The 19397-nt window shown below is 58.2% G+C and overlaps 3 protein-coding genes across 7 annotated transcripts; all 3 read right to left on the reverse strand.

Annotated features, from left to right (window-relative positions):
• Positions 1 to 1139: 1139 nt before the first annotated feature.
• On the reverse strand, positions 1140 to 10553 carry SHISA7 (shisa family member 7). Its single transcript, XM_027860084.1, is given in 6 exon segments — positions 1140 to 4952; positions 5299 to 5448; positions 5601 to 5666; positions 6269 to 6423; positions 7222 to 7951; positions 10535 to 10553. Coding segments are annotated over 6 exon segments (1776 nt in total). The 3' UTR covers positions 1140 to 4296.
• Positions 10554 to 11510: 957 nt separating this feature from the next.
• Positions 11511 to 14365, reverse strand: ISOC2 (isochorismatase domain containing 2). Of its 5 annotated transcripts, XM_027860000.1 has the most exons (6): positions 14087 to 14349; positions 13697 to 13841; positions 13044 to 13256; positions 12877 to 12947; positions 12031 to 12354; positions 11511 to 11896 (listed from the first exon to the last, which is right to left on the reverse strand). In XM_027860000.1, the coding sequence occupies exons 2-6, from the start codon at positions 13832 to 13834 to the stop codon at positions 11884 to 11886; spliced, it is 759 nt and encodes a 252-aa protein (XP_027715801.1). In that variant the 5' UTR covers positions 13835 to 13841; positions 14087 to 14349; the 3' UTR covers positions 11511 to 11883. The 5 variants fall into 5 exon arrangements, with proteins under 5 accessions (XP_027715801.1, XP_027715800.1, XP_027715804.1 ...); XM_027859999.1 differs by having other exon boundaries at positions 13697 to 14365; XM_027860003.1 differs by lacking the exon at positions 14087 to 14349 and having other exon boundaries at positions 12031 to 12148.
• Positions 14366 to 14939: 574 nt separating this feature from the next.
• On the reverse strand, positions 14940 to 16381 carry LOC114041568 (uncharacterized protein C19orf85-like). The gene is made up of 3 exons (XM_027860074.1): positions 16180 to 16381; positions 15909 to 16098; positions 14940 to 15531 (listed from the first exon to the last, which is right to left on the reverse strand). Exons 2-3 carry the CDS (start codon positions 16079 to 16081, stop codon positions 14940 to 14942), a joined length of 765 nt encoding a protein of 254 aa, XP_027715875.1. The 5' UTR covers positions 16082 to 16098; positions 16180 to 16381.
• Between the last annotated feature and the right edge of the window lie 3016 nt (positions 16382 to 19397).

Genomic DNA, 19397 nt, shown 5'->3' on the forward strand with positions numbered 1-19397 from the left:
TTTGTTTCTCATTTTGCCTTCCAGACTGTGAATTCCCTGAGGGCAGGGAACATGTTCAGTGGTTATTTGGTGATGGGGATGCAGTGTTGGATCTCGAGGCCGGAAATAAAGAATGCTGTTGTAGAATCACGTCCAATTCTTTGTGACCCCATTTGGTGTTTTCTTGGCAAAGATCCTGCGGTGATTTGCCATTTCCTCCTCCAGCTCATTTTACAGAGAAGGAAACTGAAGCAGGCAGGGTTAAGTGACTAGCCCAGAGTCACACATCTAGTAAGCACCACCTAGCTGCCCTCAGAAATATATAACTATTTGCATAATGATGATCTTGGAACTCCTGGGATAGTGAGATAGTATGAAATAGAAAAGAGTGGGGGGCACTTGGCTTTACCCATAGTTAGGGGCTCCTGAAATGGGCTGCAGCTCCTGACTCTTCCTCTGTCCCTCCCTTTCTCTGACCAGTCAGTTATTGGTAAACTCTATAGAGACATTTCAATGAATTGAATGCACACACTATAAACACAAGAGGGGGCAAGCCTTGTTGAACTGGTAAATACTGAAAGCTCTCAGGAGGCTTCCTGGTTGTTCATAAACAAAGATAAATTCACCACGGGTGTGTTCTGGGGATCAGTAACAGCAACCTTAGACATACTACAAACAAACATGGTGGGCGGGTGGGGGGAGGGGAGCTCCCTGCGATGTGTAACTTACAGGATCTTTAGAAGAACTGGCAAATAGGATTAAATGTGCCTTAAGACATCCCTGGTCATCTTTAAGCACGTGCTTAAAATATGCCAGGAGACTATCCTATGTAACTATACGGTTAAGTGAAGCGAGATCCCTAGTGATCTGGACATCTCATGCGCCTCGTGGCCCTCTAGCGATCCCCAAGGAATCATGGCTCCACCAGAAGGACTGCTCACTTTAGGACAGGATGGGATTTATGGTGCTTTAGGATGAGAGGATTTCCAAAAGGTCCAGGAGATCATGTGGTCCGAGCCACGCACTTTCCAGATAGAGCAAATGAGACAGCAGAGGGGAAGCGCTCAGCCTTCGACATGCTAGAGCAGGGACTGGCAAATTTCCCCATTGCCTCCATAAAAACCGAGCCCTCTAAAACAGAAAGCAGGAAAACACCTGTTTATTCAAAAAATCCCAAAGATACAATGACTCTGGCTTCACTCAGGCAGAGAGCAGAGAGAGGGAGATGTGAGGCTTGGAGTGTCCTCTCCCACAGAGCTGTTTCTCCTCCACCCTCTGGCAATTCCAGAACACAAAAGGTTAGAAGCAATTGTGGGGAGTGGAAGAGACTGGATGTCCTGGCTTTGCTCTGTCTCGCCTCCGAATCCTCCCATGCTGCCCCTGGTCCTTTTCCCATTATGGCTTATAATCAGACGTCTAGGGGGCATAGGCAGCCCAGGCAGGTGGGGCAATACCACACCTGGGTCCTTGAAGGGAAAACAAGGGGGAAGGACCAGAATGTGGGTGGGATATTCCCCCAGGTCTCTTCTGGAGGCTATGGGGATCTCTGAATTGGAGAAGGGCAAGGAAGGCCCTATTGTATGAAGGGAGTGGGGCCTCAGCAAAAGACTGGGGGCCGGGGGGGCCCTTAGAAAAAGGAGTCTTGCCATGAGGCATTTGGGGAGTCTCACTCAACTCCTTTCCCTGCCCTGTCAAGGGCCTGGTTTCACCATCAAGGTGCAGCTGGAGCTGAGGGCAGAAGTGCAGGCATTTGCGGGGGGAAGGATTGGGGACAGACTGGGGAGGAGAGCCCCCCCACCTTGCCCTGGGGGCTGGGGGAGGGTTTTTTAGCCCTTTAGTGTTGGGGTATAGGCACCCCCAAATCATGGCTATGTACAAGGGAGGAAGATGGGTTGTGCATTGGGAATGGGGGGAACCCCCCCAAACACCAGAAAGGCTCCCTGGGGAAGAGGAAAGGGGAGATACCTTCGGAATGGTCTCGCCCCCTCCCCTGCTGTCCTCCTCCAGGCTTCACTCTGCCCACCCCTCATCCCCAAGGACAACCCCAAGTCCGAGGTGGGATCGTCTGAAGTCAAGGCAGTCAGAGGGGTCAGAGGTCACAGTAGTGAGGACAAAGAGGCAGTGACACCATGAAGAGGGGGCCCATTCCCAAAGCCCTCCAGGGATGAAGTCTTTGAGGGGAGGCCCAGGGACACCACTGGCAGTGGGCAGGAACCCTGGCTAGGAATGGCGAGTCAGTGGGCAGCAGCCCATGGGTGAGGAGAATTATGTCATCAAAGGACACTCCAAGAGGAAGCAACTCCTCCAGGCAGAGATAAGCCGCCTCCACCTGCCAGGGGTCGATGTCATCATTGTGGGCCAGGCCAGGAAGCAGTGACATCTGTTATGATGGGGGAGGGGTCCCAGAGGATGCGGCAGCCATGACATCTTTGGGGGCTGCCCTGGAAGGAGGAGATGACATCATCGAGACAGCAGGGGTGACACCATTCATGGAAAGCCTCGTTCAAAGAGGCAGTGACATCATCATTGGAGACCCACTGGAAGGGAACAGTGATATCACGTCCCAGAGGGAAGCTGTGATAATATTGGCAGCAGATGCCTATTAAAATCGGGAGGCCTGAGGTGCAGAAAGAAATGACGTCATTGTTTCCTCTCGGACACCTCTGGGACCCAGAACATCGAGGCAGATGAGTCCTTGACAGCCTGGGAGGAGGACACTTGGAACAGCAGAGGGAGGCAAGGTCACCAGGTGCTGGGGAGGTGAGAGTTCTCCCGCACTCTGCCCTGGTCAGAGTGCACCTGGAACACTGGGCTCAGTTCTGGGAACCACAGTTCAAGAAGGACATTGATCAGCTGGAGAGTGTCCAGAGGAGGGCATCAAGGATGGGGAAGGGCTTGGAGCCCATGTCTAGGGAGGCTCAGTCAAGGAATGGGGTGTTTCACTTGGAGATTGGGGGGGATATGAGAGCTGTCTTCAAGTATTTCAAGGTCTGTCATGTAGAGAATGAACGAGATTTCTCTGCCCACAGAGGCCAGAACTAAGGGTGATGGGGGAAACTTGCAGAGGCAGATATAGGCTGACGAGAATTGCCCCTGACGGAATGGGCTGCCACAAGAGATAGCGAGGTCGCCCTCCCTCGGGGTCTTCGAGCAGAGGCTGCAAGACCGCTCGTTGGACAGGAGGCCGAGGGAAGGGCTGGACAAGATGGCTGGCCATTGGGATGTATTCCAGCTGTCATTCTTCTCTGGTTCCTTCGTGGGAATGGAGTTCCCCTAAGGTCAAGGGAGGAGGTGGTCCTGGACAGGACTGGAATGATGCTAGGAAGGCAGAAGAGCTTCACTGACAGTAAAGGGGGGAAAGGCCAGAGAAAAGGCTGGGAGGCCAAAAGGCTGGGCTCATGGCCAACGCCTCCATCCGTTGAGAGCTGGAGCCCACGACTGTGGATTCCACATGGGGGGAACAGGGGAGCCTTCAAGGCCAATAGCCCAGAAAGAGTCAGAGGCTAGGAGCCCGTCTCCAAGGAGAGGTGTGGGGCCTCTGGAAAATGACAATGTAGGAAAAAGAAAGGGTTGAACCTTGGCGGGAATGCATCTGGAATGCAGAGATACTCAAGGAGGGATGGCGTCCCAGAATGTGTCCGGGACCATCTCCAGCTGACCCCCGGCCCTCGCTGGGCATTCATAAAAGGGTCGGAACCATGTCCCAGGAAGGGATGGAGCCCGTGGCGGATGAGGTCATGTGGATGAGCACTGTCTCTGGAGATGAGGTGATAAGAAGGGGTGACGGCTCTAGAAATGACCTCCCAGGAAAGGATGGAGGGAGCCTCCAGAGTCGATGTCCTAAAATTGGCAGACCCTTTGGAGGTGGTGCTGCAGGATTAGGAGTGCAGACTTTGGAGATGACCTCATAGGAAAAGGGGCAACCCCTGGGGATGATGTCACAGGAAGGGCTAACATTTGAAGGTGATGTCAGAGGAAGGGGCGGAGCCTCTGGGGACGATGTCACAGGAAGGAGCGAAGACTTTGGCAGTGCCGTCATAAGAAGTAGATCCAGTAGGGATGTTGTCCCTCCAAGGGGCAGAGCCCCCGGAGATGCTGTCACTGGAAGGAAGAGTCTCTGGAGATCACGACATAGGAAAGGGGTTAGCGTTTGGAGGTGATGTCACAGGAGGAACCAGAGCCTCTGGAGATCACATCCCAGAAGGGGGGGCGGGGGCGGAGCCCCAGAAACGACGCCCCTGAGGCCCCCCATCGGCCAGGCAGGCCGGCCAGAGCCTCGTGTGGGTGGGCGCCTCCGGGAGGGTAGGCTTTGAGCCCTCAGACTGTCACCTCATTCTTGCTTGCTGTGCGCAGGTGTTGTGGGTGGTGGTGGCCAGGGATGAACTGGAGGGTCTCCAGGCCTCCCTGATGCTGGAAGGGGGGGCGTCGGGCCAACGTGCCCCCACCGCCCCCTGCCTCAGCCCCCATGCCCCCCCAGGCCGAAGGGGACAGGCTGTGGCGCAGGTGGTGGGGGTGGTGGGCGTGGTGGGTGTGAAGGGGAGGGGGTAGGCCATGGAGGGGAGTCGGGGGGCCGGGCCCCAGCAGCAGGTTGGTGTGGGAGGCGGCCAGACCCCCTCGGGGTGCGTCTGGCGGTGGCGCGGGGCTTCGGGGCGGGGACAGGAGCCGCTCCTGGCTCTGTAGGGCCTCGGGAGAGGAAAGCAAAAGGCGCTCTTGGGAGACCAGGCGGGCCCGGGGCAGGGTGAACTCATAGTGGGAGCCCCGGCCGCTGTCCGACAGCAGATGCTCCTGAGACATGACCCGCCGGGGGTTGGGCATCGGCGCCTGCTCCTCAGGGCTGCCCCAGCCTTCGCCAGCCCCGCCGTAGCCGCCGCCCCCGGTGCCGGGCCGGCGCATGGTGTGGAGGGGCAGGGTGCCACGGGGGAGCTCGGCCAGGTGCCTCCTCTTCATGTACATGTCATCCAGGTCCTTCTCAGCTAGGCATACACAAGGCACAAGAGCTCTTAGCTCCTCAGCACCCCCCAGCCCCCCAGGCTCCTGACCTAGACTCAAATAGGGAGCGGAGGAGACTAGGCAGTCCTAGGGAGCCAGGCCCAGGGCCGGGGTGGGCAGGGGCCAAATTAGAACCTCATTGACTCACAAGGCAGACCTACCGAGACCATCTTCCACCTTGGAGATCATCCAGCCCAACCCCCAACTTTATAGAAAGGAAAGTGGTCCTGCCCCGTGCCACCCAGCCAAGGAGGCGGCAGTTGCCCCCTCCCTACCCACTTGATCCTGGGGCCAGCCTCCCCCACCATCTCCCCGTTACCCTGGCCTCACCAAGCCTCTTGAGGGAAGAGTATCGGCTGAGCTCTGACTTGACTGCGGCCTCGTAGGACGGGGGCAGGTGGGAGAGGTTGTGGAAGGATCGGGAGCAGGAGAGGGTAGAGTAATGGAGGACGGGGCTGGGGGGAGGCTGGGCCCGCCAGTCTGGGATGAAAGGGAGAGACAGCCCGAAGGAGGCAGGTTAGAAGCAGTGCCCTATGGGAAGCCTCCCCCCAATCCAGCTCACTCCCCCCCAGGTATCCTCCCCCCATCCACTCCCACCACTCCACCTGCCCTTCCCAGACGCCCCTCCATACCAAGCGTGGCAGCGTGGTGTTTGGGACTGTTGACATTGAGATGGATGTAATTATGATGCAGGGTATCTGTGAGGAGGAAGGAGGAGTATAACGATTTGCCCGTGAATGTTGCTTTCACCCCCTCTTTGGAGAACCCCCCAAAAGTGCCAAGGGTCCCCCTCATCCCACCTCGGGCTAATGGCCCCTGCTCTCAAGCCTGTCCCTCTGTAGCCAACCCCCCCCCCCCAAAGGTAGAGGCAACAGCAACTGCCCCATTGTACAGAAGGGAAAACTAAGGTCCAGCCCGGCCTTGGGCTTAGGGCTTCTGAGGGCTTCCATGCGACCCCTGGGCATATTAGGTACGTGGCAAGGAGGAAGAGTCTGAGGGAAGCAGGAGGAGGGGATGGAGAGAAGAAACAGAGGGGGAGGCAGAAGATAGAAGGTTCAGGCTGGGATGAGGGGCAGAAAGGAGGAAGGGGATGGGCCTCAGGAATGGAGTGAGGAGGCGGAAGGGAGGGAGGAGCAGCATGGAAGCCTGGAGGGATGTGGGGGGAGGTGATGGGGAGAGAGGCAGAGAGAGAAGTCAGGCACTGAGGGATTGTGGGAACACCAGCACTTGGAGGGGGGACAGAGGGATGGAGGGGGACTGACCGAGGATGCCCTCCCCAGCCCCACAGCCTGAGGCTCACCGTGGTTGGAGGCTTTGACCGGATTATAGAGGTTTTTGGGGGGCCGGGGAGGAATGCTGTCAGGTCCTCCCAGGCCTGGGGTCAAGGAACTGCTCCGTGCCCGGTCAGGACGGGTGGTTGGCCCTGCCTGGTGCCTCAGGATATCCACCAGGGCCCTGGATGCATGGGGTGGAGAGGAGTCAGGGGCACTGGGTCGCCAAATACTCACCTGGACCCTCCTCTCTCCGCCTCAGGGGACCCAGCCTCTGCCATCCCAATCCTGAGGCCTCTCTTCTCTTCCCCACCATGACCCTGCGTTTTCCTCCCCAGCCTGGCTCCAGCACCTGGTCCACATGGCTGGGTCACAGGGCCCTCCTCACTCCATACTGTCCTGGGCGTACTAGGTTTCTCTTTTTTGCCCCTCATCTCCTGGGGTTTTACCTGAGGCCCCAGAGTGATCAGAGACTAGAGCTGGGGCAGTTCTTGTATGAAGCCAGAAAGCCCTCCTAAGGGTCACAGTCTCCCCAGCTGCCTGGTCTCCAGTGGACAGGGAGGCCCATGTGTACATAGACCCAGCCCTGGGGCTCCACACCTGAGCATACTTGTCACACGGAGCACCCTACACAACCTGGCCCCACTGTACCCACCACCACCACCACCACCACCACCACCACATATCCCCAGAGGCCCTAGATCCGTGCACTGATCCCCAGGGCCTGGGACAATTCTCGCCCCCCTAGCCAGCATGTTACCCTAGGGGTTCCTCCCTAGGGTAACATGCTGTGGAACAGACCTAGAGCATGCAAACATGCAGCAGGCCCCCTCAAATCTCTATCCCTCCTCTCCCTAGCTATCCTGCATGCATGTAGAAGGGGGTAAACAGCTGGGCCCCCCCAGGTCCTGTGGCCCCTCCTCTGCACCCCCAGCATCCCCCCACCCAGACCTAGACCCAGCCCCAGCCCCAACTAGGATACCTGGGCACGTTGATCTCCCGGTGAGCCCGGGGGGCCCGGGATGCTTTGCTGAAGGCCACCTTGGCACCTACACCCACAGCCAAGGCGAAGCTGATGACGCCACACACCACGTAGGCTGTGCTGCCGCCTGGCCCCTCGCCACCCCTGCCTCCAGCGCCTCCGGCTCCAGACCCCGCCCGGTTCCCATCCAGCCAGCCTGGCTGACCGGGCCCAGGCCCCCCGCCATTCCCGCCTGCACCGGGCCCACCAGCATCAGAGGGCTGGGGTGTGTAGGCCCAGACTGGGGTGTCATAGTTGGAGCAGGAGGCCTGGGCCAGGCGCATGTGGCGGTGCTCACAGCAGAAGCGGTAATAGCACGTGCCACAGCAGAAGCGGAAGGAGCCAGTGCTACAGTTGAAGGTGGCATCGTACTGGCCCATGACATCATAGTAACCATGGCACAGCTCTGCAGGCAGGGGGGCCCGAGCTGCCTGCCCTCCACCACTGCCCCCCGAGGTCGCATTGGATAGCCCGCTACCGCTGCCGCCGCCACCACCGCCACCACCGCTGCTCCCCGTCACGGCCCCTGTCAGCCGGCGCAGGTGGGCCAACAGGGCTGGGAGGGGGCCTGTGGCTGCCAAGCTGGTGCTGTTGGGCAGGTGGGCCACAGCCAGGGTTGGGCCCAGGGCAGAGGCCAGGAAGAGGGGGCACAGGAACAGGGCAGGAGGCATGGCTGCAGCAAGGCTTGGCACTGGGGAGAGAAGAGGAAAAAGATGAGGCATAGATGGGAGGGCCAGAGAGAAGGGAGGTAATGGGCCGAGAGGGACAGACGGCAAGTGGCCACAGGCAGAGGAGAGAAGGCTGGAGAGCTGCTAGATGGGCTTCTCAGTGAGAGCCAGGCAGAGAGAAGGCAGCCTTGGGGAAGAGGACAGCAGAGGCCCAGGAAGAGCGATGTCTGTCTGGCCAGATGGTCAGCCAGACAGGGAGTGGAGAATGGAAGATGGAGATGACAGAGTGGGGGCACGGGCAGGACACAGGGAGGCTGAGGAAGAAACGGAGAGAGGAAAGACAAGGGTTTAGTCTCCTCTCCCATCTGCCCCAAAAGGAAGGACTCAAGCTCTCCCCAGGGAATGAGACAGAGAGATGAATACACATTGTGTGAGAGAGATAGCAGAGACAGAGACAGTAAGGGGGAAAGCAGGCTTAGAAAAGGAAAAACAAAGACAAAGGCAGTCTGAAATGCTTAGAAAGTGAGCGATGGCTGAGAGACACTCAGGGAGACAGGAAGGGCACGTTCAGGGAACAAGAGATGGGACAGTGAGAGAGTCACCCGTTGCGAGGGAGATGGAAGAAAGGTGTTCCTGAGGGGGAGCCCAGAGGGACCCTGGCCCAGGGCATGGACTGGGCCAGCCACTAGAAGCTGGGTGCCCCCTGGACAGTGAACTCAAGGCTTTCTTCCCAGTCTAACTGCACTGGTTTCCATGGTAGCCGCCCACCAAGGTACCAACTCCACTTCCCTGGAGACATACAACATACGTTGCCACATGACAAAGGCACAACCTAGTGGCCCACAGATACACACTCTCCCCCGGCAACATGGTCACAACACCCATGCATGCACAACTTCTCCTCCATAGCTGGGGCCCTCCAACAGACATCCAACAGGCCTCATGGCACAGGGGGCCCCCAGCTGCAGGCTAGACATAACTTGTGGACACAGCATTTCCCTTTCGCAGATGGGAACTCTCAGTTCCCACTGGAAACACACACACACACACACACACACACACACACACACACACACACGCACATACACACAACCTCACACGCAGTGACAGACACAACTGCATTCATACACAGGTGCACAATTAGAAACCCATCCCCCCAGCCTCCAGACAACCGCTACAGACATTCCCAAATACCAAGTATGGGCACGCACAACCAGAAACACCTAGGTACAGCTCTAGGCACCATGGACAGATCCTGAGATGCCTTGACTCAGACCTCTGCCCTCTCAGAATGGGACTGTGACGAAACATCTGCAGATAGGCACCCACAAATCCCCCTTTCCCCCTCCAAAGGGCACCCTGTCTAGCAGACAAAACCTCTCTCCCTTCTACTCCCCCTTAGCTTCTGATGCCTTTTTAGTTGGGGGAGGGAGCTATAGAGAGTGGGAGAGATACATCTCTTCCTCCTCCCCTCCCCATGCCCCATCACCAGCCTGAGACAGGAGAGCCAGGCACATCCCCATCCAGAGCCCTCCCTGCCCACTGGAGTGACCCAGACAAAAACTGAAAAGCAGGTGAGTTGGGAGGAAACGTAGAGACAAAGAAGGGAAGACACAGAGATAGAGATGTCGGGAGACACAGACCAGGAAACAGGGGAAAAAACAAAGACAGAGATGGAGAGAGAGATAAGGCAATGGAGGGAGAGGCAGTCAGTGACACAGCCACTCTGTCACCAACACAGCTGTTCCCTCTCCCACCACCCCAGTTTCCCATCTGAATATCTTTCTCTGTCTGAATCCCTGGACCCTCTTCAGCTCCAATGTCCAACCTGTCGCTAATCTCTGAGTCTCCTCAACTGTGCCTTGTCTCTATGTCTCTATGCTGGCTTATTCCAAAGCGGGGAGATTCAGTCTTCCCACACACACACACACAGACACACACACACACACACAGAGCTGGGAGCAGGGGACACAGATAGAGAGGGGATCAGTTTGAGGCTCCAGTCACCCACCCACCCCTTCTCCTTACCCAGCTTTGCCAATTGCCTACAGCTTCAGCGTGTGTGTATGTGTGTGTGTGAATGAATGAAGGAAATGGACCAGAGTCTCGAGTGTTCGAGTATGTGGTGGTGTGTGCTTGGTTCCTGTGTTTCTTTGTGTGTGTGTGTAGGGGGGGGCAGAACCCTGTATGTATGTCTATGTGTGGGTGGGTAGGTGGGAGCCAGGGCACTTGGTGTGTGTGTGTGTGTGTGTGTGTGTGTCTTTTTCTATGTGCAGATTCCAGGGGCTACGGGGGAGGATTTAGAGTTGGGGAAAAGGAGGGCTGCTGGAATGTCAGAGGGTGGAGAACGAGCCACAGGAGAGGAAAGGAGTGGGGTTCTGGACAGCCAGAGGGAAAGGGGCCTGGGGTACAGAAATGATAGGCGCAGTGGGGGGGGGGGCCTCAGGTCGCTAGCAGGCCGACCCCGAGGCTCGGGAGCCCCGACATTCCGAGAGGGCGGGCCCCCTGCTCCCTGCGGGATGCGTGCCTTCGGCGCGGGGCTCGCTCTTGCTACGGTCCCTTTATTCCGGGTGTCTCCCAGTCTCTGTCGCCTTTGTTTCAGTCACCTTAGCCTCTGCCCGTCATCTCTCACATCCCTCCCTGTCTCGGTGGTCTCTGCGTGGGGGTGGGGGCGCCGTCGGCATCGGGACTCAAAGCTCCCCTTCCCTTTCCTTCCGGGGGCTCAAGGCGGGGGGGGGGGGTTATGTGGGGGGAGGGCCACGGCTGCGGCAGGAGCGGGTTGTTCCCGGCGCAGAATAGACTCCCGTTGCCATGGAGACGGGAGCGCGGGCCTCGGGGAGGGAGGCAGGCTCCTGCATAGGTATGGGGTACAGGATTCCGGGGTCCTCGCGGGAGGGGGAAGGGGGCTGAGAGCAGGACTCTTGAGGAACTGGGAGTTGAGGGGAGAGGTAAGGTTGCCTGGGTCCCTGAAGGAGGACGAGGCTTGGGTACCAGGATGCCTGGGTCTTTCACGACACCTGCGTCCCTAAGAGGGAACCAGGGGCCCTGGGGTCCTGAGAAAGGGAAGAACCAAGGCTCCCGAAAGGAGCGGCTGGGAGCGCAGCACGCCTGGCTCCCCGAGGCAGGAGGCTAAGCCTCGGGACTGCCCGCTCCCTGAACGATACCATGACTGCGGAGAAAGGATGCCTGGGTCTCTGAGGGGGCGGAGGTCAGGAGCTCGGATGCCTGGGTCTCTGGGGAGGGGGGCGTTGACGATGGGAAAGGGGGCCGATGGGCGCCTGGACTCCGGAGCTGACGTGCTGTGGGCGCAACCCCCCCCCCCCCACTTTTCTCTGTAGCTCACCTGGCTCTACGGATGTCGGGCTTCCGGATGTCGGGCCAGACCGGCTTATTCTCCGAGCCCAGTTCTGCCCCTGCCAGCCCCCTGCCTGCCCCTCCCTGTCTCCAAGAGTCTTGGTACCGCCGCCACGCGTCTCTTGTCTCTGAGCATCTCTAAGTCTCTGAGGACCCCCCCCGCCAGTTCCCAATGGCCCCTTCCTCCCCCGCGCTCCCCCCTCCCGTGATCAAGAATGGTTTCGTCCATATGTGGAAGAAAGCTTTATTCCCCGAACCAGTCTCGGAGGGTCACCTCCCCCCAGTCCGCCCCCTCCAGGGCCTAGCCAATCTCCTCCCTGTTTTCAAGAGCTCATTTGCATAGAGGGAGGCGGTCGGCCAATGGGACCGGTGCTTTCTGCTGAGGTGGGGGGGGAGGGAGGTGGTTCCGTCTCGAGGGGGAAGCTTTCCCCTCTCCCGGGACAGAGACCTTCGCCCCCAGGAGAGGGGATCCAGGCTCAACATCCAGCGCTGGCTGTTCACTGGATGCGTGTGTGAAGGGGGTTTGGGGGTGTTCAGTTGAGGAGGGGGCTCTGGCCCTGGAACAAGCCAAGCAGTCCGCTATCGGGGGCTGGATCCCTAATTAATTTCTGCACCTGGAGGGAAGAGCCAAAGAGAGTTAGAGGAAAGGAGGAGGAATAACCCCAAGGAATGGGGGAGGGGAAGGACGGTGGGATAGGGACCCGGGGAGTCCCGAGGAAAGAAGGGCCCCAGGGGAAATCTCGGCTACCTCCTTGAAGCGCGGATGGGCAGAATCGCGCACCAGCTGCAGTATGAGGCACTCGCTGGTGGTGAGGAAGGCCCCGCTCTGGCGCATCCTGGACAAAGCCAGCAACCGGTCCACCTGACTGGAAGAGGAAGCGCGGTGGGGGGGAGGGGCGGATCGTGCTTGGAGATCTCTCGCCTCTCCCACGGCGGGAGATCGAGTGGTACTAGGCTGGGCGACCTGGGCTCCAGCCTCTGGCTCTGAGAAATGGGTGAGGGAGTGTGGCTACATGCCCGATCTGAAGAATTCCCCCAACACCGATGCTGTGTACCAGGCACAGTGCTAGGCCTGAGGGAGGCAAGCACCCCAGAGGATCAGGAGACCCGGGCTGGGGGGCAGCTGGGAGATCTAGACTCCTGGGGTGCAGAGAAAGGGGGCAAGGCAAAAGTGTGGGTCCTCTGGGAGCTCTGTTCTTCCTACATGGACCTATATAAGGATAACAAAGTAACCAGGGAAGGGAGAGCTTACTTACATGGGGGTGGGGGGAGGAGGGTCAGGCCGGGAAAGCTTCAGGGAGGGGATGGCCTTTAGAATGAAGAAGTAACCCCCTCCCTCTTCTCACTGCCACATGGTTCAGTCCAACGGGAGGGGTGTCTGTCAGTGGGCTCCAGCAAGCCATGAAGGGACTCTCCCTTCCAGCTAAGGACCTCTGGGCTTCAGGGGTGGCCCCTCCCTGGGGCACCGGGTGGTACAGTCCACTCTCTCATTCATTCCATTCCACAAGTGTCCCCGTGGGATAGCTTCCACGGGTCCCAACGTCCCCCAGGTCTGAGCCGCCTTGCTAGCCCCCCTCCACACCTGCTCACTGACCTCCGGGAGGAGCAGGCATCGGCCACCACGTGCACGTCGAGGCCTCTCTCCAGAAGGTCCAGGGCTGTGCTCTGGGGGGGAGGGTCAGAGGTCAGGGGCAGGGTCGACATTAAGGGTGACCGCAGAGGTCTGCCTGGCGTCAGAACGGCGTCAGGGGGGAACCTTACCATAATACAGGCTTGGGCCTCGATGCCACACAGCAGCACTGACCGCAGGCTAGGCCTGGCATTCATCAGCCGCTCCACTTCAGGCACCACCATGCTGAAGCATGTCTTGGGCACTGCGCGGATATCCTGAGCCCCCAGCTCCGGGACTGTGGGACCCAGGCCCGTGGGGTACTGTTCCGTCAGCATGACTGGGATGTCCAGCATCCGGGCCACCTGGGGGTAGGGAGGACAAGTGGGGCTGATGACACCTGGGGGGATCTAAGGACAAGACACTTGGGGGGGGCAAGTTGGGGCAAGACAGTTGAGGGGGGGTCAAATAAGCACAAGACAGTTTGAAGGAGGTTAGGTGTGGACAAGACACCTGGGGGTGGGGTCAAGCATGGACAAGACAGGGGCAGCTAGGTGGCGCAGTGGCTAGCTCACGGGCCCTGGAGTCAGAAGGACCTGAGTTCAAATCTGTCCTCAGACGCATGCTAGCTGTGTGACCCTGGGCATGTCACTTAACCCCTATTTGGGGTTGAGTTAACCCAGTTTGGAAGGGGATCAGGTGGGGACAAGACACCTGCGGGGGGGGGGTGAGGTGGAGACAAGACTGTTGGAGGTGGGGTCCGTGGCAGCTGGAAAGTGAGGGCGGGGCAGGGCGGGGCCCGCACCTGGAGCATGCGGGCTGACACGGCCACGATCTGGGGGAAGAAGGAGATGGTGCCTCGGAATTTCTCCTGCATGTCGCATAGGAAGAGCATGGAAGAGCCGGGGAGCACGCGGCCCAGGGCCGGTCGGGCGGTTGCCATCGCTGCGCTGGGGAGGAGATGGGGGGGGGCTGGAGGCCGTCCAGCCTCGGAGGGTTCGGGACCCCGCTGTGTAGAAAGGGCAACTGAGGCGCGGGAGAGAAAGGGCAAGGGACACCGGCCCGCCTCCCGACCCCCGGAGCGGGATTCGAAGCGGAGCTCCTCTCACGTGCCTAGGCCAGCCTAGCCCCCAACGGGTCTGCGCTTGCTCCCCCAGTCCCCGGGGGTCGGAGGTCAGGAACCCCCAGTACTCACTGCCTCCTCGACCGTCGCTATAACCTTAAGACGTCCCGCCCCTAGCGCAGGAGGCCAATCGGGGCGTGGGCGGGGCCCGAGTCGCCAATCAGAGGGAGGGCGGGGTCCGAGGCACCAATCGGTGCTCAAGGACCCCTGGGCTCAGACGGAAGAGGAAGGGGAGCCTCCAGGTCCCGCCCTTAGCACTCCCATTGGTTAGCTACAGCGCCGCTTCACCAATCAGAAACCTGAATCCTTGGAGAGGTGGGGTCAAGAAGAAAAACCTAAGGAAAAAAGAGAGGCCAGGTCTTCTGACCTTCGACCCCTACCGAGCCATAGCCAGAAAGCTCTTCTGGGGGGAAGGGGTCTCTCGGAGCCGCGGCGAGCAGTGTGGCCGTGAGAGCCAAAGTCGCGAGGGCTTACGTAAGGCAGAGGCCGGGGCTGGGCTCCGGGAGCCCCCTCCCTCCCTGGCCGCTGCTCTGTGGACCAATGAGGAGGCTCGAGGTGTGGTGACGTCACTAGTCTCCTAGTGGAATCATTACCTTCCCCCATCCCTGCCTTAGTGACCGGAGCGTATCTGCGCGTGCGCGCGGGGAGGGGGTGGGTGGGCCCCTGGAGGAAAGAGACAACTCCGATTCGATGCTAGCATTTATTAAACACCTGCTGAGTCCTGGGCACCCGGCTAGGGGCGTGCTGGACTTGCGGGGGAGGGGGAGGGGAACGGGAGGACCCCCAGATTGGACTGAGTGAAGAATAGAGACCGAGATGAGAAAGGATGAAGGAGAAACCGACCGGGACGAAGGAAGCCGGCCCGGGAGCGCTAGCTGGCGGAGGAGACGGGACGGGCCGGTCCTTGACGGACTGAACTGGACGCTCAGGGACAGAGGGAGCCAGGAGGGGCGTCCAGCGGGCAGACGGTCCCCAGCCCCGGGCCCCCGCAGGGCCGGGACGGCTCTGTCTCAGCAGCCCAGCACATCCCTGCAGCCAGGGTCCCCTCCAAGACCCCCAGGGCATGGGGGGACAAGGGGGCCAGGGCCATGGCTTCGTAGGGAAGGCGCTGACCCGGCTCCTGGTACAGGGTCTCTATAGTATTGTTGGACAGCTCCGTGGGGCCGAAGGTCATTGGGGGGAGGTGGGGAGCCTGGACAGACAGGGAGGAGGCAGGGGGCACCTGGGCAGGCACGGAGAGATCTTCAGTAACTGGAGGAAGAAGGGAAGGGCCAGGGATTTGCAGCCTGGGATTCAAAGGGATGATGTCAAAGAGCTCATGTGTCGGGCTCTGGAGAGCCCTGGGACTCAAGGCCAGCCCTGGCCCAGCACTCTCTGGGGCAGCCAGGGCCTGGGCCACCCCGAGGAAGGGGGAGGGAGGCCGCTGGAGCCGGGGCTTGGGCTGGGGGCCTGGGCCCGCTTGGGACAGGAAGGTCAGGGCCACGTGTTGGGTGGCTTCCTCGATATCGGCAAAATTCCTGTGTAGATTGGGGAGTTGAGGGTGGCTCACCACGTTTGTCTCCAAACAGACGTGCTCCCTCCATCCCTCCCTCCACCCCCTTCTCCGCCCTCCCTGCTCCCTTTCCTGTTCCATCTCATCCTGTCATCCTGTCTCTACATCTCTCCCCGCTCCCTCCACATTCACATCCTCCCCTGGGCCTGCCTGTTTCTGTTTCTCTCGCCGTCTGTCTCTCCATGTATCAGTCTCTTTATTTGTCCCTCTGTCTGGCTGGTTTTTTCCCTCTAGATTCCTGTTTATCTGGTTCTCTGTGTCTCTGATCTGTCTCTGTGTTTGCCTCTCTTTCCGCTGGCCCCGGGACCACACAGTTGCCCTGCCTCTTGTCCCAGCTCTCACCTGCACAGCTGGTTGTAGAGGAATCTCCGGTGGTTGGGCTTTCTCCGGGGGGGCCGAGCCTTCCGGGGTTGTAGGGTCCTCAAGATTCGGGCAGCCACCCCGCTCACAAAGGCACACAGCTCCTGGGGTGCGGGTTCAGGGAGCCCTGAGGTGGCTGGGGTGCCAGGGTGCATCTCCTTGCCTCCAGGAACTATTTGGGGTAAGAAAGAGGAAGTGAGCTTGTGGAGAAACAAACTTCCCTCCCCCCCCACCCCAATACACACACACAGACCCCAGCTGGTAGGCAGAAGACAAGACCCCTCTCCACCCTTGGAGGCATCGTCTGACTCTGGGCAAACCCCTGCTCCTCTTTAGGCCTCAACTTTTCCCTCCAGAAAATGGGTAGTGGTGGGGTGGTGGTTTTTATGGTCTTTGATGTTGCAAACTCTTCTAACTCTGATGTTCAGTGCTGCTACTGATAGAGCAGGAGGAAAGAGAAAGAGAGGAGAGGTAAAAAGATGGGACTGAGACAAAGGGATGAGGAGACAGAGAAGGGTATTGGGAGAGAAGGGGATGGGAGAAGTGAAAATGGGACAGGGGAAAAGAGGAGGGGATGGAGAGAGAAGGGGGTTGAGGAGACAAAGAAATGAGTGAAAGGGATGGGAGGGAGAAAGAAGAGGATGGGGAGAAAGGGATGAGGGGAGAGGATAGAGGAGAAAAGGGGATGGGGAGAGAGGAGGGGACGGGAAAGAGAAGGAGATGGAAAGGGGAGAGAAGGGGATGGAGGAGAGAGACTGGGAAAAGATACGGCATAGAGGAGAAGGAAGCAGCTTGGGGTCCGCCACTCCTGCCCATACCTTCCTGTCTTCTGGAGAATTGGCTTCCTGATCCAGGGCTGGGGCAGGGCTGATATAGAGCAGAGAAGGGGGGGGTAGCATTTCCCTTCCCTGCCCCCCCCCCCCCGTCCAATTAGTACATAACTCTGTCTGGGATTCAGAGACAGCACCGAGGCGTTGGAGAGAAAGGCCACAGTTGGCCAATTATGGGACAAAAAGGAGTCCAGGAGGTGGGGGGCGTCGGAGGGGAAAGAGTCAACTGCGGCAATCAAAGTTAAGGGCTCTTAATTGGAGCTGCGGGGGTGCGGGCTGGGGCTGCAGAGTCTCGGGTCTCTAGGGTGGTGGGGGCTGAGCAAAGAAACCGAGATCCTACGTAAGAAGTCACTTCCCTTCTGACCCTGATTGTTCTAGTTTGTAGAATGAGGCTATTGACCAGAGGCAGTCCCTCAGTCTAGGTCCTGTGAGGTCCGGCTCTCCATCTAGGGTCCTGTAACACTGCCAGAGAGCGTTTTGCAGACCCTGGAATGATCTGTGGATGTTCTGCTGATCTCCCTGCTTCCTTTAAATTCTAACTTAAATCCCCTATTCTACAGGCAGCCTTCCCCAAGCCTTCTTGATTTCAGTGCCTTCCCACTATTAATTATTTCCTATTTATCCTGTATAGAGGCTTGTTTGTAAATATTTGTTTGCATGTTGTGTGTCTGTCCCCCCCCCCCCATGTTAGATTGTAAGCTCCTTGAGGGCAGGGACTGCCTTTGACTTCTTTTTATATCCTCAGCACTTAGCACAGTGCCTGACGGAGCTGGTTCATCGGTATCCTTCGTTGCACCAAAATGATATAATTATGTTGGAGTCACATTGTGTCTGCCTGTGACGCTCAGACCGATAGGAGCTCAGAATGCTCTACCACAGGGAGGGCACAAATGTCCATGTGAACACATGGGCTGGATTCTCTAAATATCTGCATCCCACGTTTCTCTTGAGCTCCTTCAATTCTGCTTTGCTCCTAGAGCACAGCACCTTCTCTGATGAGGGCACTCCATGCTGGGCAGGCCTGTGCCAGGGTCTCCGTGTCATCCAGTCAATTCCAAAGTTCTTAAAAAAGTGTCCTTGTATTGCTTTTTTTGACCCCCGTGTGAATGCTTGCCCTGTGAAAGTTCTCCATAAAATAGTCTTTTTGGCAAGCATATATTCAGACAACATGGGCAGCCCATTGGAGTTGCGCTCTCTCAAGCAGGGTTTGAATGCTTGGCAGTTCAGCTGAGAAAGGACTTCAGTGTCTGGTATCTTATCCTGCCAGGTGATCTTCAGAATCTTTCTAATTCCTGTTTCAAATGGAAGTGATTCAGTTCGGGTGTGTTCAGGGAAGACTAGTAACTCTGGGGTAAGGGCTGCCGAGCGCTTTCCAGAGCTGCTTTCCACCTGTGGTGTCCACATTTCACTCAGCTCTCACCTGTAGCTCCAGGAAGCTGTAGCGTGCACAGCAGCCACACCCAGGTAAACAGTTTTGGCCAACACATAGTAGACTCTTAATAAATGCTTATAGAATTCATTTGAGTTGGGTCTGAGGAGCAGCTGGGTTGGGCCTCTGAAGGGGAGTGGTGGAGTGGGTGGGTTGTGGCCGGGCTGAGTGGGAGCCTGGACACCTATTTGTACAAGCTGTTCAAGGGGAGCCTTCCTGCATTCCTGCATGATCAGCTTTATGGGGTGGGGGGGGGGGGAGCTTTGGGATTAAAGAGAGGAAGACTAGGAGGTAGAGCAGTCTGGGACCTGGGCCCAGGGGACTCCCAGCAATAAAAGTCAACAATATAAATATATGCTTAGTAGTTGACTGACTCACTGATAAGAGTGATGCAGGGACAGACATTGATAGAGAGATGAAGGCAAAGAGGAGGGAATAAGCATGTATAGTCTTATTATATACCGGATAACTGTGCCAAGCACTTTACAAATACCTCCTAACAACCTTGCTAGGTAGGTGCTATTATGATCTCTGTTTGACAGTTGAGGAAACTGAGGCAGGCAGAAGTTAAGTGACCTGCCCGGAGTTACACAGCTAGTAAATCTCTGAGGCCCAATTTGAACTCGGGTCTTCCTGACTCCAGGCTCGCTGCTCTATCCGCTGAACCACCCAGCTGCACTAAAGAGGGAAAAAAGCTGAAGGGAAATGGGCCTCAGTGGTGGAACTTAGATGGCCCTGTCCCTTCTTTGGAGCCTAGAGAGGTTGCGGTATCGTCATCTGGGAGCCAAGTTCACATCCTGGCAGGAAAGTAAGCATGGGGCTAGCTTCCTAGAGCAGCGCCTGTTTTCTATGTGGGCACCTGGAAGGGTTGGCATGCCCTGAGGCCCTGGGACAGGGAAGGCCACCTAGGTGTCTGCCTCTGGAGGGGAGCTGGGGGAGGAGATAGGAGGTCAGAATGTTCCCAGGAACTTCATGGGGAAGAGGGTATCAGTCTCTGTCAGGGGCACAGCGAGGGATGGCCTGGTGGCAGGGAGAGCCATCACCACTGCCTGGGCTGCTCACAGGCTTGGCATGAGATGGAACTCTGAGGCCATTCCTTTGAATGCACTGGTTGGCCACCGAGCCTCACCGTCTGCCCTGGCTCTATACCCTTCAGCATCCTGGCAGGGCCATCTAACTCCTTCAGTGACCTCCCCACCTTCGGGCCTTTCC

This window comes from Vombatus ursinus, unplaced genomic scaffold (assembly GCF_900497805.2).
Source record: "Vombatus ursinus unplaced genomic scaffold, bare-nosed wombat genome assembly UNPS02014175.1, whole genome shotgun sequence".
In the NCBI taxonomy this organism is placed as follows: Eukaryota; Metazoa; Chordata; class Mammalia; order Diprotodontia; family Vombatidae; genus Vombatus; species Vombatus ursinus.